Source organism: Rattus norvegicus, chromosome 11 (assembly GCF_036323735.1).
Source record: "Rattus norvegicus strain BN/NHsdMcwi chromosome 11, GRCr8, whole genome shotgun sequence".
NCBI lineage: Eukaryota > Metazoa > Chordata > Mammalia > Rodentia > Muridae > Rattus > Rattus norvegicus.
This window is the reverse complement of record NC_086029.1, coordinates 18,052,469-18,078,245: the sequence shown is the minus strand read 5'-3', so window position 1 is coordinate 18,078,245 and position 25,777 is coordinate 18,052,469. Positions and strand designations below refer to the sequence as shown.

The following is a 25,777-nucleotide window of genomic DNA, read 5'->3' as shown; positions in this document are numbered from 1 at the left end:
TGTTATAGAAGGAATTAAGAAATTAAATTTATACTAATATTTAGTATTATATCATATGTGTATATGATTTACTTGTATATAAAAACGGTATTTTATTCTTTGAAGAAAATAAACAGATAAATAGTAAAAGAGAAATATGGCTGTGTTTTATATCTTGATGCTTTACTGGATTATTTCATAGTATAATTGTATAATAGTTTTAAAAATGTATCTCATTCTAGAAACATCACAAATATGCAGTGTAGACATGGAGGAACTTGAGAGGCAGAGACAGAAAGGGTTTCATAACACCATTCAGGGTAGCCAGGGCTGCACAGTAAAAACTTGTCTTAAAAGTAAAAGGCAGGTGATTCAGAGTTTTATATCTCATATTTCTGGGAGAAAATGTGAACCCATTTTTGTCATCATTCTCTAAAGGTTCAAAATTAATACTTTAAGCAATTATTACTGAGGTGTTTGTTTTTCTTTATCAAGTATTGCTATTCATTTATAAAAGCAAGGCATTTCAAAAGCAATATTGAATTTTATAAAGAGGGGAAAAGAATACTTAGGAACACTTCTCAGAGTCATTGATAATGTCTGATTTTCCGGATCCTAATCAAGCCACCATGCCAGTAGATCCTGAGCTGTTAGTACAGCAACCTCTATTACCAATATGTGTCCTATTAACAAGTCATTCTTAAGTCATATACGTAAGTCACACACAAACACACACACACACACACACACATATATACATAATATCAAGTCACTTTTAAATTAGTAAATATTTGTTTCTATAATGTTTTGATTATTATCTTACATATCTGAAAGTATTAAAACATATATTGTGACTCTAGAAAGTACCCTTCAAAATATTATTTTTGCTGTATGAAAATAAAAAAGGTGTTTTGAAGGAAGTGTTTTATTTTTAATTCTATTATAATTAATCTATCCTATTAGACATGGACATTTTCTAGTTTTCTTTAGTCACATTTTTATACTGAGCAGTAACTGAGAGTTCTTCCTTCTAGAGTGAATTATCAAGTTATACAAGACCAGAATCAAATTAGATCAGATAGAAAGTTTAATTTTGTGACAGAAGTTTCACCCAATTTTTGCAATCTTTCTGACATTTCTAACTAATTCCACCTAATCCCATATCATTTATTTTACCTGTTTCTAATTATCTTCTAGTATTTTAGTTTATTTCAACTTTTACTGTTCCACAACAGAGATGAAATAATTTAAATCCAAAATAACTGATGACTAAAAGACCAGTGCGTAGAGTCATGGACACTAAACATATTTTAAAAGCTACATAGCTCATTGGCTATAAAACATATTAAAGCACAAGTGCATGTTAAAAACATGTAATTGTGGTAGAAATATTTCTTCTCAGCACACCTGTTGTACACATCGGTGCCACATGATTCTTGAAGGGAGGGCAGAAGAACATGACAGGAGATACTCTACACCCAGCCAAGTGCTGAGCCTGGCATGCTTCCTCTTCTCTCTGCACATTTCTCAAGGCTTTTATAAGGAGTTTCTTAATTGCATCTATGAGGACTGAAATTACTAATTCATTAAATAGTAGATAATGCTAAAAGATTCTATATTTATAATATTGGACACGTGTAAGAGATTTGATTGCTACATTCTTGAATGCTTTGAAAACATGAATAACTTTAGGCTCCCAAATAATCCAGGAGTTCTATTATTGCTGAGATGAGAAATATGAAAACTAATATTTTATTTGGATAACCCAAACAAATAAATATAAGCCTATTATATTGGGCCAGATTTTATAGTGAAATAATAAAGCTAATTTTGAAAGGTTGCTTTTTTTCTAGGATAATGGTTAAGAGAATGTCATTCTATGTTACTGTTTGTTAAAAAAAAATCATAGTCAGTGATAAATGTAATAATATCAGACTCCATAAATAGACTTTTAAAGAAAATGTATTATTTGTTCTTAAATACTGTTGTACTAGATGTTCATTTTGCAATATTTTTACAAAAATAAATTTGAGATCATTCTAATAAAAATGTATTATTTTATATTTTATGTAGGCATAAAAAGTTAACCTATATTTTATCCAGTATGTTTCCATTTATTTCTATTTTGTGTAATTTTTAAAAAATATTTACCAAGGAGTAAGAATATAGAATAAAATACTAAATAAGAAGTCTATGGGTATAAATTCACAATTTTTATTCATTCACAATATTCTTTCTAAAACCAGTGTCACCTTATGATCATGATAAATTGCTCTCCAGGCAATACCCATTTTCCCTAGTGATTAATGTAACACCATTGAGTTTTCAGGGGTTGTTTTCTTAATTTGACTGGCCAGGAAGCATTTTCCCTGTTGAAAAACAGATGTAAACATCAATATTCAAGATAAGAGAGTGATCTCACGCTGTTTTCAATGTCTCCAGTGTGGAGAATTCAGCGGGAATAGTCAGCAGATGGAGTAGAGCTATTTATCAGGGTAAAGTGCTAGAAAAATGTTTGGTGTGGCTCAAAGACTTTAACTGAACGAATGACAAGCAATCTTTCAACAGCCAAATAATCCGTCAAGAATTGTGAATATTTGATGGTTGCATGACAAACATATGAAATCAAACCCCAGTAAAATAATTACAGGTAATTGGGGAAGTGTTTCTAATTCTTACTGTGTAAATTATATGCCTGTCTGCTGGGAACAAAATTTCCCTCCAAGGATTATCCGGAGGTTTTTCATAACCTGACACTGGAAACATTGCTTGAGGTCTCTTTGCCACTCTGAACGCTTTAGACTTATTTAATGAAATCAGGAAATTCGGCCATCGAACACTGAGAAGTGGCTCTTTCTGCTCACCATTTTATCTCTGGATTTGAACTGAATTTTAATTTCTGACAGCTTAACTAATTATGGATTGTAGACTGAATGGTATTTTTTCAAATTCTTATCCAGTAACTTCTCTTGGTGTCTTGTACTTAAATAAATCATAAACATGTCTGAACATCACATCGTGTGTGCCATGCTAGTTGACTTGATACTTGTTAAAGACCCCTAGGTACTGCAAATTTGTTAGAAGGCGTTACCAGCTAATTGGGGTAAGAATTGCAAGATTTTAAACTGTACATTAACATCGTTTGTGAAAACAGGAGGAGCACAATAACAATTATAACAATTGGCTTCCTTTGTTTGTTTGTTTCTAAAGATTTCACTCATCCTGTTTCCTATCATTTCCCTGAAAGGAAATACAGAGGCATTTAATATGCATATACATACTCATCGTTAACACTTCCTTAATCTTACATGGCGGTATTTGTGTCTCTGTATGTGGTGTTTCGTTGTTTACACTTCTTTGACAAAGCATGTCATTTTTATTTTACATATATGTATTTTGCTACTGCATGTGAGTTTCGAAGGCCTCAAAGAACAAGTGAACTCTTGTCATTTTAAATTTCACTCTGAATGTTGCACGCGATTTACTTATTCTCAAACATAGCTCCCGGATGACTCTGCTTCTTGGGGGAGCATAAAAGAGAAGTGAAAGAAAAATGACGGAACCTGTGTGTTGCAGTTTTTGTGTTCCTGTTATTCTGTTTCACCTTTAAAAGATTATGCCTAAATAAGATGTGTGTATTTATAATTTGAATCATTTGTGTTTCTCTTTTGTTGGCATGATATGATTTTATTTTATATTTTGTTTCTTTCCACTCACCAGATGTTCCCAACACTTTGCTTCCCACTACTATCATCCCCTCCCTTACCACTGCACCAGTAACAACCACTGTAGCCATAACCACCAGCCCAAGCACATCTGCATCAAGCAGCAGCAGAAGAGGTACAGTATGCTTCTTTGTTATAGCCTCGGAAGCCCAGTAAGTGGAGCTGTGTAGAGGATACTGTGTACAATGGAATAATGAGGTCCAATTTACATAGCTATCTTATCTTAATAGTGGGATGTGATTAGGTCAACGAGATTAGTATGAGGATTACTAAAGCAGACTATGAGTCAAGTGGTTTGTTTTATTTTTAGGGTCACATATAACTAGTATCCAAATGCTGCGAGATGGCATCTAATAATATATGCATCTCCACTACACTGAGCAAACTTGAGACGTGAAGCTAGGACACAGATTTTGACTTGTCTTGAAATGTAAAGAAATAACATGCTCAATGATGTGGAGATAGCATTTGGCTGTAAATGGTCTACTTTAATATCATGGACTTGATACCCCTCTACAAATTGAAGTTTTCACAGTGTTGAATTTTTCTAAAATGAACAGTCATGTGTGATTCACCACTAAGAACTCTCAAGTAAATACTCAAAATGTATTTTGCCGTAAATTGATTCCACTGACAGGATATTCTAGAAAGGACTGTTATAGAGATTTCTGACCTAATAGAAATTTATACTTTGGCTTAAATACTCTGTAATTAGTATTCAAATAAGCACTTTATTTCAACCCAAAAACAGCAACATTACATAAAGGAGCTGAGGTAGCAACACAAGCAAAATTTGTTATTATTATTATTATTATTATTATTATTATTATTATTATTGAAAATATAGAAATTATAGAAAAATATACCTTAAATTTAATATATACACAGCAAAGTGAAGTGCAGAAAAAGCTTCTTTTTAACCCTCCCTCTCCTTACTTACATGCATTTTGTGTCATAAAGCTATACTAACTTATTAAGTGTAACAATTTAACTAGATGTTCATGGAGATTGTATGTTCCCACAATTATAAAAAGAATGGTCTATTTCTATCTTTTTAATACCTGGCCTGTCGTGGTTTTCTGGTATAGTATATGTTTCCTCCTTGAAATTTTGTTGTTAATATGAAAATGGGTTATAGTCTTACACAAGAGTTTCAAAAACCTGTTTTTCTCTTGTTGCAGAAAAAAACATGTCTGGTCACTGTGATTAAGAGTCATATTCCGGGATATCATAACATGCCAGTTCATAGCAGCAAAGTAATTTGATGTCAGATGCAATGAGTTTCTTAAAACTTTCTTGATTATTTGTCTCTAATGAATGAATTTATTTTCAGTGGTATCTGTTAATTTATGGAAGCAGGATTTAAGTGTTTTTGCTATAGATGCTTGTATTATGAGTGAGGGGAAAAAACCAGAAAACTACGGGACAAAGTATAATTTTATTTAAGGCAAAAAATAGGAGAAATCTAAAATTCTCCTTTTCTTTATTCCAAATATCTTTCCAGTAATATTACAAAGTGTAATTTATATATTTATATTATCTTTATTTACAAAAGTATATATGTGTATATTATGATACTAAAGCGAGAGAACTAATCTTATTTTCTCACAAGCATACAGTTAAACATTAAAAGATATGCATATGTGGTCATGTTGGTGAGGCTTCGTGGGCTTAGCAACATGGCCACCCAAATGTGAACAAGGATGATGATAATGGGCGTGGCATAGTACGTGGGAAAAAGCCCATCATGCCTCAACCTCTCACTAAGAATTTCAGGCAAATGAGGGAAGTGGGAGTGGAGAGCTGGTCTCCCCAGGGAAGAGTACTACAATCAATCATCCTGAAACCAAACATACAAGTGACATTACATTTACTGAGTAGGTTATACATGGGAAAATATGTGCATACAAAGTCATATAGCAGTTGATGAAAAAGGAGGCCAAAAATTTGAAGACAAGCAAAGTACAAGGTACATGTGAGAGTTTGGAAGAAGAAAACAGAAGGGAGAAATGTTACATAAACATGATCTCAAAAGTAAGAAAATTGAAACGATATTCATCCACACATGTAAAATACCATTCTTTTATTTTCCTATTTAAACATAGAAATAAACATTTAGAATGCAGAAAGATGTAAAGAAACAGAGTATGTGCTTGATTGTGCCATATTTTTATGTGGCATTAAAACACAAACACACACACACACACACACACACACACACACACACACACACACAAACATATGCAGAAGGACCTGAATGGTAACTTAATCCCCATTTTTTCTTTTTACTCTCCAACCAACATCAGAAGATTAGAGAAATAACAAAGGTCACCTACAACACTAATACAGTCAAGTCCATATCTGGGGGAGAAATAAATAATTCAGTATATAATCGATGCTGTGAATGTTTTACTTTGTAAGTTTTGTGATACGGAGTTCTTGTACACTGACAATCAGCTTTGATGGATTTTTATGCACATATGTTTGTGGGTGATTTATTATTCAAATTTTATGAAATGTCTCAATATTGCAATTAACAGGATTGACAATAAAACTATATCGTCTAAGAAAAACTGAGAACCAAAGGGAAAGAGTAAGGTCCTTTTGCAAAATTTCCTCTTATTTATCATTGCATTCCTTTCACTGAATGTAATATGAAATAAACTGAATGCATATCATTTTATGAGGATTAGACAGACTTTCTTATAATTTCATAAGTTGTAGCATTTATCTTTATATGTGTAAGAGGTTTTAACAAGTTAATCATGGCTAATATCTACACTATTCTATCCAAGATATGATATACATGAAATTATAAATAAATTTAAAGGACTATAACTGTATTCAAATGAAATGTACCAAAAGAGTCTCCAAGTCATCTAAGTCACAGCCTTGAGATCTTCTTTATCTCTTGTTGTGGCAAATGCATTACCTATGAGAAAAAGATTGGAAGCCATTTTTTAAAGATTTATTTATATTATGTATGTGAATATATTCTGTCACTGTCTTCAGACACAACATCAGGCTCCCACTACAGATGGTTGTGAGCCACCATGTGGTTGCTGGGAATTGAACTCAAGTCCCTGGAAGAGCAGACAGTGCTCTTAACCTCTGAGCCATCTCTCCAGACCGGAAACCATTTTAATTATACAGAGAAAAGCTTTATTAGATGAATCATATACCAGCAAAAGTGTTATATGATAAAGAAATTAATTCCTTTGAGTACCTGTAGAAAAGACAGGGAATAAAGACTGGAGTTGCTTTGTGGGCTTAGTGGTGGGTCTTTTTTTGAAGAGATTTTGGGATTTGAACAGAGAACCAAACAAATTGTCATCCAAACAAACAGACAGATAGACAGACACAAAACAAAAACACATTTTCCAGGAATGCCTTATGAATTCAGTCACTTCATTTTTTCAATGAATTAATATTACAAATTCCTTTCAGAAAAATATCAGTAGTGACCTATATTCAGAAAAGAAATTGAAAGTACCCCTCATCCATCTCTCCTGGTTATTTGTAAGCAGAGAAAAAGAAATAATATATAGAAACAATCAAAATGGCAAAGCGCCATTCACATTATTTGGCTTAGATGTGAAGAAACATTGGATTCTATTCTGGTCCATTAGGAGCCTTTCTTGGCTTGAGTGTGACTACTGCACTAGTTTACACTAGTTTTGTGTTAGTAAAATGTATTCAAATCACAAGTTTGTTTTTCTTCTAGCTATGGTTGCAGTTCACATCTTACTTCTGGAAGCAAACTCTTCAACAAAACTCTATGACCCTCCAAGGTCCATGATGTCATAGCTCTGGGAAGTTGCCTATGTTTCTGATACCAGGGATAATTTGCGTTTTATTATATTAGAAGCTTCCATAAGATCTCAACAGTGTCACTACCTGAACATGGAATAGGAATGCTAATGTAGGCAGCAGAATGCCCAAGAGGCATCATATCTACAAAACTAAAGGAAGCTAAGAAATGTGGAGAGCCATAGAACAGGATTACCCACACAGAAACACACGGACTAATTATCCATAGCAGTGATATATGCAAGCAGCACTATAGAGACAAAACAAGTTGTTTATATATTCAGGAGTATATATATACAAGAAGGTCTACAACAGCAACTAATAAAAAACAGAGACCATGAATTTGAAAAGAGAGGAAGGATGACTTATGGGAGGTTTTGAGGGAGTAAAAGGGGGGGGGTAATATTTTGTTATAGTCTCAAAATCTAAAAGAAATAATTGTAAAAGTTCTATCACTCAAGAAAAGATGTAGACTTAGGTCAGTTCCATCCACTTAATATGTAACTATAAAGGTAAAGTTTTGAAAAACTGATTCTGTTATTTAAAGAAAAAAAAGGCTATGTATAGTTATGCAGTATATATTTACTATGATATCTTAAATGAAAATCATAATCAATCCTTCAAATTTGAAGCAAAAGTTTTCTTACATATTCATACCTCTTTCTCTGAAATGTCCTATAAATATAGGGATGACTTACTCAGTATTAAGATGCCTGTGTCCAATGATTCTGTTCAAACAAACACATAGTTGAAAACCTAAAATAGTAATTAAATTATTTATATAATCAATCTAAACATCAGTATTTTAGGTTTCATTCTAGAGAATTTTATAACAAATTTTGTAGTCCATATTTTTAGGTAAAATCTCAACACATGGAAGTTAGAGGCATAGCCAGTATGTCTTAGGATTGATGTTTGACCTTTCTCAAGATAATTCCTCTCTAAAGCATAGTTTTTATGGTAAGGGTCTAGTTCTTATATCTTAATTTCTTCTTCTGTCATTAAAGGGTAGAAGGTGACAACATGCATTGCAGTCAAGAAGGATTCCTACTCACCAACTAGTCATTTCTCATGTATCTGTCTCTTGAGCCACCAGAGTAATAAGATTCAAACTGAGATATATATATATCCCACCATATGTGTGTGTGTGCATGCGTGCGTGTGTGTGTGTGTGTGTGTGTGTGTGTGTGTGTGTGTGTGTATGTTTTCAACCTCATAGCTGAAAAAACTTTAACATGCATCTGAAATTAAGGTAGTATCAGCATGGACAAGTATTTTTTTCCTTTTTAAACCAAAATGCTAAAATTACTTTTTGGAATTTGAGAATTATCCAAAGGGAAAGAAAACCTTAATTTACTAAATATACTAAATATAGCTGAGTGTATAGAACCATATATGCGAACACATTCTTCAAATATGAGTTTTAAAACATTTTAGCAAATGACTAGTTTTCCTCTCAAAAGACACTAGAACAATCCTAATGAAAGTTCATTTTCACACAATCGCACTGCATCTTTTGAAAATAAAATTTACCTCATCGTTTACTTGTGCAAGCACAGAGAATTTGAGACAGATTATCAAGTTCTACCCATAGTGCTTTACTATAGACCAGAAGTCTTCAACCTGGAGGTCACATGCCCTATAGGGGTCAAAAGATTGTCAGAAAGCAAAGATAGTCACATTAAGATTCATGACAGTAGCAAAAATAATTTTATGAAATGACAATGAAAATAAAATCTTCTGGCTTGGGGACAACGTGAGGAAGGACATTAAACAGTCAAGCACTGGAAAGTTTGAGAACTGACATAGACAATTTTAATGACTACCAGTTGTCTAAGATGTATATCCCAAAATGGCATTATTCATCTACATATTCCTTCATTTCAGCTGATTTGAGATTTAAAAAAATGTACAGGTATGATGAACATAAAATGTTATGTGCAATTGAAACCAGCACCAAATGCATTTACTCAAAACAGGTTTGAATCAATTATTTTAAATGTGCTTTGTGTTATTTCTATATGTGTGCACTGTATATGATATGTGGGTGTGCATAGGCTCTGAACCCCGTGCACCTTCAATCATTTCTTTGTTTTCACAAGTATCTGCTTGTTCCTCTATTATATAGATGGCTTTAAATAGAAGAATGTAATGAGATAAACATTCATCAGGATAAGAAAGAAGGAATTTGAGTCATAACAAAGAATGATTGTCTTACAATCATTACTGTTCTGAATCGTCAAGATAAACTCACTCAAATAGAGCATTAAGAATGTCGAGAATATATCATTGTGACACAGTTAAATCTCAAAGTGTGCAAATCAAGAAGTTGTTTATGAGCTTTTATTATGGGTGTTTAGCTATTAAAAGTGTTGCTGGTTTTATGGTAGTAATAAAAAACGATTTGCATGGTGTTGTGAGCTTTTAAAAATTAAGTGCCAATATGTTGGGTTTTATTTTTCTTTACTTGACAAAAATTAAGTAATAATTTCTTATCCAGACAGTCTTCCTGTGTCTAAAAACCTGTTTATGGGGAAAAAAGACAAGTTTGGGTATTTTGTCTACTATAAAAGGTGATGTTGTTCTTTCAGCCTTTATATTATGAAGTTGTTACATTTGGATGGTTTATAAAGAAAACATATATATGTATATATATGTATATAATATATAAATACACGTGCAAATATATATTCATGTATATATGTATCTATATTTGTAATTCCTCACTTGGAATGAACAAGTATACAATGCTTGCATTCTGTTGTTGAAGATACTTTCTTTCATTATGGCCACATCACACTGTAACTCCTCTCTGCTTTGTTAGGCTTGCAGGCTGATGATTAATTGCTGCCTTTGTAGCAGATCTCATGTGGAAGAAGGATGCATGTCACTTTTTAAACTAATGATTTCTAAAAAAAAAAAGAAGAAGAAGAATTTAATTCTGATTCATATGAACTTGTCCTCTGACTAAGTTTTAAGTTTACTGGCTTTTACAAACTATAACAGGGCATATAACACAAGAGTTTACAAATTATGATATAGGAAACTCTGTGTCTATATTTTTTCCAGTACCATTTTATAAGGACATTGAACATATAGGCTATGTCATACTTTCCCAGACTGATCTTATGGGTTGCCTCCTGTAAGTCATTAAATGCTTTAAGACATGTTATTTTAACATTATCTCCTTATTTGATTTACATAAATATAAACCAATTCTTGTTACAGTAGTTCATATATTTTAAATTAATAGAAATAGTTTTTTTCATTTTTATGTATATCTTAAGGAGTTATATGGTAGTAAATTCTTGATTTAATACAATCTAGTAAGTTACAAGTATTTCTTCCAATACAACCTCTTAAAAACAAAATTTTCCTTAATAGATTTTTCTTAAGTTCAATGTAAGTTCAAATTGTGCATATAAATATAAAAATATATATGCTTATTTGTATAAATATGAAAGTTATGCCACAGTTATTTCAGAAAGCACATTGCTTTTAAAGACCCAGTGCTAAAAGGACTTATATGTGAGCCACAGTTTCACATTTGAAATGCATGACTCATATATGAATATATATTTCTAGACCATCTCTAAAATTACTTTTAAAGTCATTAATAAACTATACAGGCTGCATATTTCGTACTAACGGATGAATTAAATTAGGAGCTGTGCCTTTGAAGCTGGAGAGATTGGCAGCAGTGCCCCTGTTGCTTTGGCACTCTGCATGAAGAATAGTTAATAACTGCAATGTAAGCTCCGTGAAACACTGAGTTGATACTAATTACACCAACTTCGGGGAAGAAGATGACCTTGGCTTCGGCTGAAACTTTCAGCCAGGACAACAAATAAATCCAAATGCCACAAAGCATGACTTCTGAAAGGGTCTAATAAAATCTATTAATTTTGGGGAGTTTGTGGAATTGCAATAAGTGCCCAGATAATTGTAGCACTTTAAACTGCTTTTGCTTCGGTAATACAGTCGTTTTCTACTGCTCTAGATCTCAAAGACTCTCCTATGCGCTTCCGATATTCATTTAGGTTAGTCTGCGGTCAGAAAATTAAAGGCTTCTTGAGCTAGCTGGTGTGAAGCACATGTAAGGTGATTACAGAGTGAGAAAAAATTGGAAATAATGTTTATACAATTTTAGTCTCATCAGTACTTATGTGGAAATTCTGAAAATGCTGATTCTGACACAAATAAAAACCTTTAGAAAATGATTAAGTTATTTTAGTAACTATATGGGGAGAAAGCAGAAGAGAATCTCCAGTAAAAAATATTTAATAAAGTTTTTTTGGAGAATATAACTTAATTATAGCATTTCTCCCTTTACTTTCTCCCTCCAAACCTTCCCATAAATTACTCGAGGTCACTCCCTTTAAGATACATATATTCTTTTATTATTATTATTCTTTAATATGTTTTTGCAATCCAAACTTCATCCCCCTTCTAGTCCTCTCCCTGACCTCTCCCCATCCCATACCTCCTACTCCCCCCCATCTTCAAGAGGATGTCCCCACACCTCCACCCTCACCCCACCAGATGTCGCCACTCCCTGGAGCCTCAAGTCTCTTGAGTGTTAGGTGCGTCTTCTCTCACTGAGGCCAGACCAGGCAGTCCTCTGCTATGTATGTGTAGGGGACGTCATCTCATCTGGTGTATGATGCCTGGTTGGTGGCTCAGTGTCTGAGAGACATCAGGGTCTGGGTTACTTGGAACTGCTGCTCTTCCCATGGGGCTGCCCTCCTCCTCAGCTTTCCCCCAATTCAACCGCAGGGGTCCCCGGCGTCTGTCCATTGGCTTTAAGATCTGCATCCGACTCCTTCATCTGCTTGTCAGGCCTCTTGTATATTCTTACTTATATAAGAATAATAAATATTCTTTTTTTTTGGTTCTTTTTTTTTTTTTGGAGCTGGGGACCGAACCCAGCGCCTTGCGCTTCCTAGGCAAGCACTCTACCACTGAGCTAAATCCCCAACCCCCAAATATTCTTAATTATAGCCTGTTCAGTTCATGTAATGTTACTTCTATGTATATTTTCAGGGCTCATCCCTACACAAAGAACTATGGACAACAGAGAAAGGCTTAGAGCAGAGTGTTGGGTTTTTCCAGAGAAGACCACAACAATTGATTTGTCCAGTGACACACAGCCTGGATGCCATTTGGTGTTAGCCGAAGTGTGTACCTAGTTTGGAGAGACAGTGCAGGTTGAAGAAGTGACAGCAAAGTACTTTTAGAAGCACGTCAAAATGGCAAAGGGCTTTGAAAGAGCTTGAAGCAGACAAGGTCCAGTTTGAATAGCACGGTCATTACCAGAGGCCACAGGTAGTTTCAGAATCTTCCCTCATTAAGGACCTTGAGAGAAAGTGAGATTCAAATAAGACCTTTGTTCTGCCTTCAATGCCTTTCCACTTACTGGACTACTGTGATTCTCAGAAGAATCATAGTGCAGTAGTGTAAAGACATCCTGGGGGAAACATGATGTAGAAAGAACTAGAGATTCCACTGGGAATCGAAATTAGGGACAGGTTCTGAAGTTAAACTTGTTTATCAAATGGTAAGAGTAGTCAGTAACTGTGTTCATAGGTTGCCTAACTATGTCGTTTCATTTTATATGCTATAATTGTGAAAATACCAGCACTCTAGATGGTGGTAGGTAGATTGATGATCTACCAAAGTTTGTCAGACTGGCTAGTTATTGAACAGAGGGACATTTACAAAAAATGTGTCCTTTGTCATTTTAGTAGTTCACTTTCCAAGAAAAACTAATGTGACTCTTTTTACATACAAAATTCACTGAGTAGGGAGAGCACTGCCATTAAAATATCTTCAAATCTACCTGTCTGAGGGTAAAGTCTCTAAGCCTCAGTTTCCTGTATTAGTTTGTGTGTTTATTTATTTATTTATTTGTTTGTTTATTTATTCATCTCTTTACCTGTGTGGAGTAAATGGTTGCTAAATCTTGACAACAGGAAGAGAAAGGATCTGAAAATTAATTACCAGTAAATTAGTACAAAATTACGCAAATATTTCTTATTAGCTTATTTTCCATTAAGAGAATTTCAACATCACACAAATAATTTTCCGCTCTGAAATAATAGCTTTTCAGAAAATGCAGTCACTCTCTTGAAAGATCTGAGCAACAGCAATCATAACACTTAGCACACAATCTGATTTTTCTCTGATGCTCTTAGAACTATAGGCATGTTATTAATCCAGGCGTGCTGCCCACTTAAAAAAAAACACATGTAAATAAAAACTGTGCTGTTTGCTTTCCCTTTGGTCTTCTGTTTGCTATAAATTGTGACTATGGCATTTTACCTTTGAGAAGCACAAATGGATTTTACCCAGAGTAGAATTTTTAAATATTTTTTAAAAGTCTGAAAATGAAATAAAATTCTCTGACATTTTTGATGTTCCGATACCAGAGAATGAGTCATCTTCTTTTTTTTTTTAACTTTTATTTTTCTTGGATATTTTTTGTATTTACATTTCAAATGTTATCCCCTCTTTCCCCTTCTTCCATAATTCCTCCCCCCCCCCCTTCTTAGATAAGGATGCTCCCACTCCCACCCACCCACTCCAACCTCAATGCCCTGGTAATACCCTACATTGAGGAAACGAGCCTTCACAGGAGCAAGGGCTTTTCCTCCTATTGAAGCTAGAGAATGCCATCCTCTGACACATAAGTGGCTGGAGTCATGGGTCCTTCCATGTGTACTCAATGGTTCGTGGTTTAGTTTCTGGGAGCTCTGGTGGGGTCTGGTTGGTTGATATTGTTGTTCTTCCCATGGTGTGCCAACCCCTTCAGCTCCTTCAGTCCTTTCTCTAACTCCTCCACTGGGGTCCCATTGTTCAGCCCAATGGTTAGCTGCAACCATTCTCAGCTGGATCAGTAGGGCTCCGTCAGAGACTCCCAGGAGACACCTATATCTGACTCCTGTCAGCAAGCACTTCTTGGCATCAGTAATATTGACTGTGTTTGGTGGCTGCATATGGGATGAATCCCCAGGTGGGGCACTCTGGATGACCTTTTCTGCAATCCCTGCTCCACTCTTTGTCCCTGTGTTTCCTCCTGTGTTTTGTTCCCCCTTCTAAGAAGGAATGAAGCATCCCACAGTTTGATCCTCCTTCTTGGGCTTCATGCTATCTGTGAATGTTTTCCATAGGGATTCCAAGCTTTTGGGCTAATATCCACTTATCAGTGAGTGCATACCATGTGTTCTTTTGTGACTGGATTACTTCACTCAGGAGGATATTTTCTAGTTCCTTCCATTTTCACTAGCTGAGTAGTATTCCATTGTGTAGATGTACTACATTTTACATATCCATTCCTCTGTTGAAGGGCATCTGGGTTCTTTCCAGCTTCTGGCTATTATAAATAAGGCTGCTATGAACAGAATGAAGCATGTGTCCTTGTTATATGTCGGAGCATCTTTTGTGTATATGCTCAGGAGTCATTTTCTAATAGTGTTAGTAAGTTTATCTGGACATGACCTCACAACATTTTTGGGGGGAACTGTATTGGATAGTTTTAAGTTAACTCTACACAAACTAGCATCATCTAAGAAGAGGGAGCCTCAAGTAAGAAAACACTTTCATACGATCAGGCTATAGGCAAGGTTCTTCTGCATTTCCTTAATTAGTTATTGATAGGAAGAGAGCCCATCCCACTGAGGGTGGTGTTATCACTAGATCCTATGAGAAAGAAAACTGAGCAAACCCTGAGGATCAAGCCAGTAAGCAGCACTTTTCCGTGGTCTGTGCATCAGCACCTACCTCCCGGGTCCTGCCCTGACTGAATTCCTGTCCTGTGGAGGTATAAGCCCAATCTGCTTTGGTCACCGTGTTTTGAACGTGTGTGTCTGTCTGGGCATATATTCTTGAGCAACGGTGTCTAAGGAGGCCAGAGGTGTCAACTTCTCCTGAAGCCAAATTAGGGTGCTAGAAAACTGAGCTCACATCCTCTGCAAGAATATGATTGGCTACAAACCAATGAACCTTCAGCATGGCTTCTTCCTTTAAACTGGTTATCTTCTCACTGTCAAAATATTTGACAAAAGTAATGAGGAAAGGAATATTGGAGCTATTGGTGAGCATAGAGATAGAGTCCACTGGAATAGGGGTGATCTGATGGGAAGAGATGCTCCAGCTGTGACAGCAGGAGGAGGCAGCAGACTACACTGCCTCTCAGTAAGGAACCAGAGAGGTAACATTTGGTAGACAGCTCCCTTCCTCCTTTGCTTTGTATCCAGTTTTGGACCAGATTACAAGGGAACTTGTCAGCCTTATTTTGGGTCTGCCTTCCCTCCTGAGATATACAACTCTGTCGTTGCTCTCCTGACAGCCGTTGATTCTTGAATTCTACAAAACATTATCTGTCTCTCTTTTACACACGTGGGTTTCATTCAATTTCAGAGGCTAAAATATTTCAGTTGAATACTTCAATTGGTAATTTGGGATGCAGTCTTTCTGCAATGTGGAAGGATTTGAAGAATTTCTAAATTCTGCAACACAGCTAAATTCGAAAACACTTGAAAATTAAAATGAATGAAACCTGGGAGATTATCGTAAGCTACCTTCACTGTAACTTCTCATGTGTTTGCTTTTCATTGTCTGCTATTATTTATGTCACCATTTCCCAGACATATGGCCACTGTTGTTCCTGTTGCTACCATCCGTGTACTTATTTCCCTGTTTGTTTGTTCTCATAAATGTATGCACCTAAACACTCTATAACACTTCACTCATGGGAAATGCAAATACTGACCTCCAGATGCCATGACAAAGCACTTGTGACCCACTCTCAGATTTCCATACTGAGCTCTGGCCTTGCAGAGGAACAAAAATTTCATCATGGCTAAATCAAAGAATACCTTTTTAACAAACATTATCTTAAAGTCCTGTTGAAATCCAGAACTCACACATTTTATAGAATATTTTAACTTATTCTCTAAAATCTTCACAGACATATACAATTTATCTTGTTCATATCCAACCCTTGCCCCCTTCTATTCTTCCTTATGCATCTCTAATCCTTCCCTCTCCCATCTTTAGGACCTTCCTTTCTTTTACTGCAATAGCACACTGAGTCCAGTTAAGGCTGGCTTCTGTATAGAGGTAGGGAATGTCCAATAAAATGTGGGCACCCTATCAGTAGCCACATTCCAAAAACTTTCCTTCTTATGAAGTCATCAATTGCTAATGGCTACTGGTAATGAAGTGAAGTCTCATTAACATCTCTGCCATTCATATTGACATTCATGATGACTGACCTGAGCATGTTTGGGTCTTATATCTTTCTCAATATAACCACAGTGAATTTATGAATTCTAGTACCAGAATATAACAGTTCATTACATTCCTCATCATCATTTTGTCCTTCCTGCTTTCTCCTAAGATATTCATTAAGACTTGGCAGAGAACAGAAGTTAATATAGACACCTTTTATGAATGATCACTCAAAGTGACTTATTCTCAGCACTTTGACGAGTATCAGACTGACCACTACAAACGCTATCTTCTTTGACTAAATTGAAAGCACCAGTAATCTATTGATATAAAAATATTTATGGGCAGTTTGATAAGATCATTTACCAAATCAACCGTAGTTCTACCTTGGATCTGTCTAGTTCTTTTTTGGTTTAGTTTTGTTACTTTTCCAGTAATGGGATTTTGATCCAGTTTGGGTTACCAGGCATGACTTAGCTTTTGTAAGGAAAATGTCAAATACAATCAGAAAGTAGTTAACCCCATAACAATCAAGCCACCTGGCACCATTCGGAACATCTTTTCTGGGTAGGTAGCTTTGTTAACCATTGAGGAAGCATGTTGTGACTTCTGTTCTTCAGTGACCTCTATAGATTCTTCAAACACCATGAAATGTGGACAACTGGGTGGGGAAGCTTCCAGGTTATAGGAGATATCTTTTTAACTGGATGAAAATGGCTGGAGCAAATGAAGTGACTGAAGGCCTGGCTACAGGGCATGTGTCATCTGGTTTCCAGTTAGGTTTTCCCTGATAGCGTACAGTCTCCAGCAAATTACAATATTACCTGCGAATGTGACCCAACACAGAACCCAGCATCTGCTTCAAGCATTATGAGCTTTGTTTTCTTAGTTCGGCTTGTTTCGTAAATTCTCCCACAAAATTTGCAGATGGCAGTGTTGTATCTTAACACCAGTTAGATTCATGGGAGTGAAAAGAATGATGCCAAAGTTGTAATGATTAATACAATGTTAATATTTAATATTTCAAACTTACTTAAAATAAAGGCACACTCTCAAGAAGTATTAGCTTCGATGGGATTTCTCACAACATTTTTAGAATTATCTAAATGATACAATGGCTTTGTTCCTTTGTGCTTTTTGAGGTAGCTGGCAACTGTTTAATAGCAATATTCTGCACTGCTTGACCATCTTTTTTTTGTAAATAAGCAAAAATTCATGTGATCCAGTTATATTTTTTAAGAAGAATCCTGTAGGAGCCATATTCTGCCACAGAGATACTTGCAAAACTATTTTCAGTCTCTGTTCACAATAGCAAGACAGGGGGTTGGTCTTGATGGCAATCCACAGATAACTGCGAATCAACAGATGAATAGATGATGCAATATATGTACAGGACCCAATTTTATTTATCTTAAATATGAAATTAAGAAATTTTCAGATACAGATGAATAAGTCTAGAAAGTTAGTACTGACTCAGATGATTTAAATTTATAAATGCAATAAGTTGTTTCATGCGCAGTTCCTAGTCTATAAGGTGTGTGTTTTTGTTTGTGTGAAAATGAATATAAATGTAAACAATGTCATTTCTATCCTGTATCATTTGGGTAATTATAAGATATAAATATTAGAAAGGAGACCAAGAGATGATAAAATACATGTCTTGTTATAACAGGGGAAAGGCAAAAGAATATGTGTAACACAAAGAGGAAAGACACTGAGAGGAGGGTTACAATTTGGAATATATGAAGTAAGAAAGGAAAGCATAATTATTTGAAAAATCCCATAATGAGCTAGAACTCCACAAGAAGACCAAAAGAGTCACTAACTTGAAGCCTAGGGAACTCCCAGAGACTGAATCACTACCCAAAAAGTACACACATGTGCAGGGCTTATCTCTCTCTCTCCCTGCATATATGTAGCAGACGTGAAGCTTGGTCTTAATTCTGGTACCCAAAACTAGAGTGTGGTGAGGCACTATTTCCTGCCTGTGGATCCTTTTCCCCTAACTGGGCTGTCTTGTCTGACCACAGTGGAAAATGATGTGCCTAGTCCCGCAGTTATTTTATGTGTCAAGTGGATTGGTCTCTAAGGGGGCTCCCTCTTCTCAGAGAAGGGGAGAGAGGAATTTAGGAGGGTCTACGTGAGATTGGGAGGAGAGAGGGAGGCAGTGATTGCGATGTAAAGTGAATAAATTAATTAATGGAAAAAGAATAGTCCCATAATGATATCTAACATTTTCTATGCTAATTTTAAAATGGTTAAAAACATTTCTGCCATTATAATAATATGAAAGATTTTTGTATAAATAGGAAGATCTTGTTATAAAAGTATGTTGATACTCCACATTTATCTTCAATGATTTGGGCTTTTAAAACAAGTGACTTGACCTCATTTTTATATTAAACATATTTAATGATTTGCTGTTATTCCAAAGTACAATTCCACATTCACATTTGGTACACTCACCTGTGAAGCTGCTTAATGATCATAAAATTAACTTGATTAAAATAGATTTGAAATCATCTGGTAAATTAAACAGCTGTGTGAGATTTTGATATAGTTTCTTAACACATTCAAGACAAGCTAAACACTCATTATTACATCTCACTATCAAGAGTTACCAGTGCGCACCTTCATCAGTTCCTCTGGCTTCATCAAATTATATACGAACACAATTTCCACATTCTTTATTTAATATAGTAGGTGTGAGACTATAGTGAAACAATATGACATACCTTTTTAATGTTTTGAACTATTTATTTAAAATACAGAGGGCAGAAGAAGGTTGGTGGTGGTTTATTGAGAAACAATGGTATTATGTTACCTAAGCTGGCATGGAAGTGACTCTTAACCCAGACTGTCCTGGAATGCAGAGTAATCCTCCTACTTCAACCTTGAATAAACATACACACACATGCACATGCGCACACACACACACACACACACACACATTATGTATTTTGTGTATATATATATATATATAGACATATATGTGAGAAATTAAGGCAATTAATGAGCACATGCTATATATTTAGTGGATTTAAGCAAAATTTCATACTGAAAAGACCTACATATTTTAATAATTTATATTTTAGTGTGACAAAGTATTTGTTAAAATCATTCACCATTGCGTCAAAATTTGATAGGTCTGCATAATCACAATTGAGAACCAGGAAAACGGGGTAGATGGTCCACATAATTTTAAGTTCTCATCTTTTTGCTTTATTTATTTATTTATTTATTTATTTATTTAAATTCATTTCATTTTAATGAGCTTACTAATAAAACCATCAGTTGTCTTCAGAAAGTCACTTAAATGCTTGTAGGTCCCCAAAATTCGCATATCAGTGGAAGTCTGTTCAGTTACAACTGCCATTCTGATGTCACCAAGCTTCACTAAGGGTGTGTGTCTTCTCCATCAGTTACATTTGTGTTCGCTAATCCATCACAAACCAGTGTAACTATGAGGACTTTTAAACTAGGAGAGGAAATAGCTTCATATGCTCTTTTATGACTCATGTGTCCTATACCAGAATGATATTCTTCCTCACCTTGAAATATTATTAATTAGCTTACACTTGAGAGCGTATTGCTGCATCAATCAAATACTAACAAACACTATCTTTGCCATTAAAATTATTCAGAATTTTAAAATAATAATATTCAGAATGACAGAAGCAAAAACTGTAAGGAGTGCGACCTTTTATGAGAAAACATGGGGTCACAAGAAAGACCTGCTGTGGATGTGACCATGCATTCAGAAGGCCTGACACAGCACCCTGTTACCATGCTTGCTTCTGCAAACAAACCCATGGCAGGTGTTCTTTTCCATCATAAATAAGCATCAGCTTGAAATTTCTAATTTTGTGCTAATTAAAATTCCATGATTCAAAAACAGTAATAGAGAAAACAACAGACAACGTTTTCTTGAAATATTTTAAGATTCTCTTAATTGAAAACATTGGAGGTTGACAGCACATATCTTGAGAGGCTTAAATTTGAGGTTCCTTTAATTCACTTTTTAGAACTACCCCATACACATTGTTTTTTATGAATTTATCAGGCAAATGTTCCACTGTTCTCATAGATAGAAGATATTAGAGGTAGTTGTAAATTAGAACCAAAATTCACAGACATATTATGTATTATCTAAAACATGCTCGTATGTATACAACACAAACATTAATTTAGTAAATCAAATTGAACTGAAAAGAAAATTCCAGGCATTTACCATTTACATATTTTAAAGCCTGATGATCTGATCTCTAGATGTTAGAAAAGAACCAACTACTAAATGTTGCCCCCTGACTTCCATGCCTGTGTCCCTAGGCACACACAGATACACACACGTGTACAGGTACACACACATACACACACACATGAATAGGCATGCAAATAATAAATAAAATGTTTTTAAAAGGAAAGTAAATCAGATCAGTAAAGGTAATAATACATGTTCCTCATGGAAATACCCAGGCATGTGCAAATCCCCTCCTCACACTCATAAATACACAGAGACTGGAGGACTGAGTTTAAATTGTACTGTAAGTATACTGAGAAACTTCATATTTCATCATTATAAAATCCAACAAATATTTTATACATGATTTCTATGTAACACATTGAGGCCTAACTGGAAACTCATTTTAATATATATTTATTAATATATTAATATTTTATATAATATATGTTTTATATATTAAATGTATATTTACAAATGTATATATTATATATATATATGGAAAGAGAGAGGATGTGTATGTGTGTGTGTGTGTGTGTGTGTGAGAGAGAGAGAGAGAGAGAGAGAGAGAGAGAGAGAGAGAGAGAGAATATGTCTTTACAGTGTTTTCTTATAGAGCCAAGAAGGCTAGCCTATACTTGTGTTCTTGATGCCTCAGCCTCCCATGTGCTGGGAGGAATTACAGGCTCTCTGGAGCATTTTTAAGTCTAAAAGACATCTATGGTGATTTTAATGGCCTTTCCTACTTGTCTGATTTTAGAAATTCATTAGACAGGTCATAACACCAATGATTCCCTAATTCGATATCTTTAAAATCCTTTTCTTTTGTGTGTCGATGATGCGTCCTTACTTAGTTCCCGTTTTACCGCCCTCATACACCTCATACCTCTGAGAGCCTCATGTAACCAGAAGAGCTGCATGGTGCGTGGTCAGTTGGAGCTGTGACAACTTTACCCTCTGCTTCCCTGAGTTGATTCAACGTCAAAGTTATCATTTTCTTCTTTTCATGCAGGTTCACTTTAAAATGAAACCATTTTAAGTTGCAGCTGGAGTCTTAGGTCTTCAAAAACACTGAAGCCATGTGACACCAAGTATATAGCACAATTTAAACTCTATTAACTAGGCATAGACATATTTTTAAGACTTATTATCTCAGTGAAAGTGCTTCAAATATTTTCATAACCATAACGTAGTTTTGTTAAAAGAAACATGAAGTTTAGCATTATCTCCTTGGTCAGTGTTCTGTTGTTGTTGTTTAATTTTACATTCTGACTACAGTTTCTCCTTCTTCCTCTCCTGCCAGCCTATACTCACCCCCAAGCCCACGCCTCCTGTTTTCTTCAGAAAAGGGGCAGCCTTGATGAATGTCAACCAGCCATGTCATGTATCAAGTTGCAGTGAGACAAAGTACTCCTTGTCTATTAAGGCAACCCAGTAGAGGGAAAGGGCCCCAAAGGTAGTCAGCAGAGTCAGAGACAGCCTCTTCTCCCACTGCTAAGAGTCCCATGAGAAGACCGAGCTACAGAACTATAACCTATTTTCAGAGTCTAGGTCAGTACCATGCAGGATCCTTGTTTGGTGGTTCAGTCTTCTTCCGTAAGGCTAGATTTCTGGGTAGATATTGCTTAAATTTCATTTGTCGCAAAAGAGTTTGTTTTCTCTATGTGATGATTGAACATCATTGAACTGGTTATAGCAGTCTGGACTGGTATTCGGGTTCTCTTATAGTCTGCAAGACACCTGTAAATATTAGAATTTCTAAGAGTTCTTATATGATGAACTTGATAGTAGATACACTATTAACATATGGATAGACAGTAATAAGGAGTTATCAGTATCTGTAGATATTGATATCCTAATTCAACTGAAGACACTTCCTTGTTGATCTTAAACTACCTGGAACAGTAATTATTAACACAAAGCTCTGTACGTAAAGGAAGGGAATATATAAAAGTAAGGCATGTCTCATCAAGTCTGGGTTTGCCTGGAGAGTATATCCTTTCAAATCAGCACCTTAACCACATTCCTCTGTCTTTCAAACAGGCAAAGCTGTGGATTCATAGAATCAATGTTGCTGTTTATTGGATTCTCAATTATCATGCAGGCTTTTCATTCTTTGACCTCCCCATCACTGATGCTCATTTAGCAGCCTACGATTTGTTAGCACGCCATATTCACAGATTAGAGAGTTGTATTAAATTCATGCTTTCTTAATTACAATCACAGTTTTTTTGTGACCCACAGAGGTGTTCCACAAGCTCTTTGATTGAAGTCTAGTTGTTGGGAAAAGAATTACCCACCTACCTAATGAGCTCCCTTCTCAGATACATGATCTTTATTCTTTTTTTTTTTCCTTTTAAATAACTTTTTTTTTTAATTTTTTTTTTATTAACTTGAGTATTTCTTATATACATTTCGAGTGTTATTCCCTTTCCCGGTTTCCGGGCAAACATCCCCCTCCCCCCTCCCCTTCCTTATGGGTGTTCCCCTCCCAACCCTCCCCCCATTGCCGCCCTCCCCCCATAGACTAGTTCACTGGGGGTTCAGTCTTAGCAGGACCCAGGGCTTCCCCTTCCACTGGTGCTCTTACTAGGATATTCATTGCTACCTATGGGGTCAGAGTCCAGGGTCAGTCCATGTATAGTCTTTAGGTAGTGGCTTAGTCCCTGGAAGCTCTGGTTGCTTGGCATTGTTGTACTTTTGGGGTCTCGAGTCCCTTCAAGCTCTTCCAGTTCTTTCTCTGATTCCTTCAATAGGGGACCTATTCTCAGTTCAGTGGTTTGCTGCTGGCATTCACCTCTGTATTTGCTGTATTCTGGCTGTGTCTCTCAGGAGCGATCTACATCCGGCTCCTGTCGGTCTGCACTTCTTTGCTTCATCCATCTTGTCTAATTGGGTGGCTGTATATGTATGGGCCACATGTGGGGCAGGCTCTGAATGGGTGTTCGTTCAGTCTCTGTTTTAATCTTTGCCTCTCCCTTCCCTGCCAAGGGTATTCTTTTTCCTCATTTAAAGAAGGAGTGAAGCATTCACATTTTGATCATCCGTCTTGAGTTTCGTTTGTTCTAGGGATCTAGGGTAATTCAAGCATTTGGGCTAATAGCCACTTATCAATGAGTGCATACCATGTATGTCTTTCTGTGATTGGGTTAGCTCACTCAGGATGATATTTTCCAGTTCCAACCATTTGCCTACGAATTTCATAAACTCGTTGTTTTTGATAGCTGAGTAATATTCCATTGTGTAGATGTACCACATTTTCTGTATCCATTCCTCTGTTGAAGGGCATCTGGGTTCTTTCCATTTTCTGGCTATTATAAATAAGGCTGCGATGAACATAGTGGAGCACGTGTCTCTTTTATATGTTGAGGCATCTTTTGGGTATATGCCCAAGAGAGGTATAGCTGGATCCTCAGGCAGTTCAATGTCCAATTTTCTGAGGAACCTCCAGACTGATTTCCAGAATGGTTTTACCAGTCTGCAATCCCACCAACAATGGAGGAGTGTTCCTCTTTCTCCACATCCTCGCCAGCATCTGACGTCACCTGAGTTTTTGATCTTAGCCAATCGCACTGGTGTGAGGTGAAATCTCAGGGTTGTTTTGATTTGCATTTCCCTTATGACTAAAGATGTTGAACATTTCTTTAGGTGTTTCTCAGCCATTCGGCATTCCTCAGCTGTGAATTCTTTGTTTAGCTCTGAACCCCATTTTTTAATAGGGTTATTTGTTTCCCTGCGGTCTAACTTCTTGAGTTCTTTGTATATTTTGGATATAAGGCCTCTATCTGTTGTAGGATTGGTAAAGATCTTTTCCCAATCTGTTGGTTGCCGTTTTGTCCTAACCACAGTGTCCTTTGCCTTACAGAAGCTTTGCAGTTTTATGAGATCCCATTTGTCGATTCTTGATCTTAGAGCATAAGCCATTGGTGTTTTGTTCAGGAAATTTTTTCCAGTGCCCATGTGTTCCAGATGCTTCCCTAGTTTTTCTTCTATTAGTTTGAGTGTGTCTGGTTTGATGTGGAGGTCCTTGATCCACTTGGACTTAAGCTTTGTACAGGGTGATAAGCATGGATCGATCTGCATTCTTCTACATGTTGCCCTCCAGTTGAACCAGTACCATTTGCTGAAAATGCTATCTTTTTTCCATTTGATGGTTTTGGCTCCTTTGTCAAAAATCAAGTGACCATAGGTGTGTGGGTTCATTTCTGGGTCTTCAATTCTATTCCATTGGTCTATCTGTCTGTCTCTGTACCAATACCATGCAGTTTTTATCACTATTGCTCTGTAATACTGCTTGAGTTCAGGGATAGTGATTCCCCCTGAAGTCCTTTTATTGTTGAGGATAGCTTTAGCTATCCTGGGTTTTTTGTTATTCCAGATGAATTTGCAAATTGTTCTGTCTAACTCTTTGAAGAATTGGATTGGTATTTTGATGGGGATTGCATTGAATCTGTAGATTGCTTTTGGTAAAATGGCCATTTTTACTATATTAATCCTGCCAATCCATGAGCATGGGAGATCTTTCCATCTTCTGAGGTCTTCTTCAATTTCTTTCCTCAGTGTCTTGAAGTTCTTATTGTACAGATCTTTTACTTGCTTGGTTAAAGTCACACCGAGGTACTTTATATTATTTGGGTCTATTATGAAGGGTGTCGTTTCCCTAATTTCTTTCTCGGCTTGTTTCTCTTTTGTATAGAGGAAGGCAACTGATTTATTTGAGTTAATTTTATACCCAGCCACTTTGCTGAAGTTGTTTATCAGCTTTAGTAGTTCTCTGGTGGAACTTTTGGGA

General features: G+C 35.8%; 1 protein-coding gene across 7 annotated transcripts in view; it reads left to right on the top strand.

Annotated features, from left to right (window-relative positions):
• The window catches only part of Cadm2 (cell adhesion molecule 2), a 977,040-nt gene that overhangs the window by 893,650 nt on the left and 57,613 nt on the right, over positions 1 to 25,777 (top strand). For 4 of the 7 annotated variants that reach the window (XM_039088453.2, XM_039088451.2, XM_039088456.2 and 1 more), the window contains one exon: positions 3,700 to 3,819. The exons of the other annotated variants lie outside the window; for them this stretch is intronic. In XM_039088453.2, the coding sequence (XP_038944381.1) occupies positions 3,700 to 3,819 (120 nt within the window). The remainder of the gene's footprint in view (positions 1 to 3,699; positions 3,820 to 25,777) is intronic. 7 annotated transcript variants of the gene reach the window in all.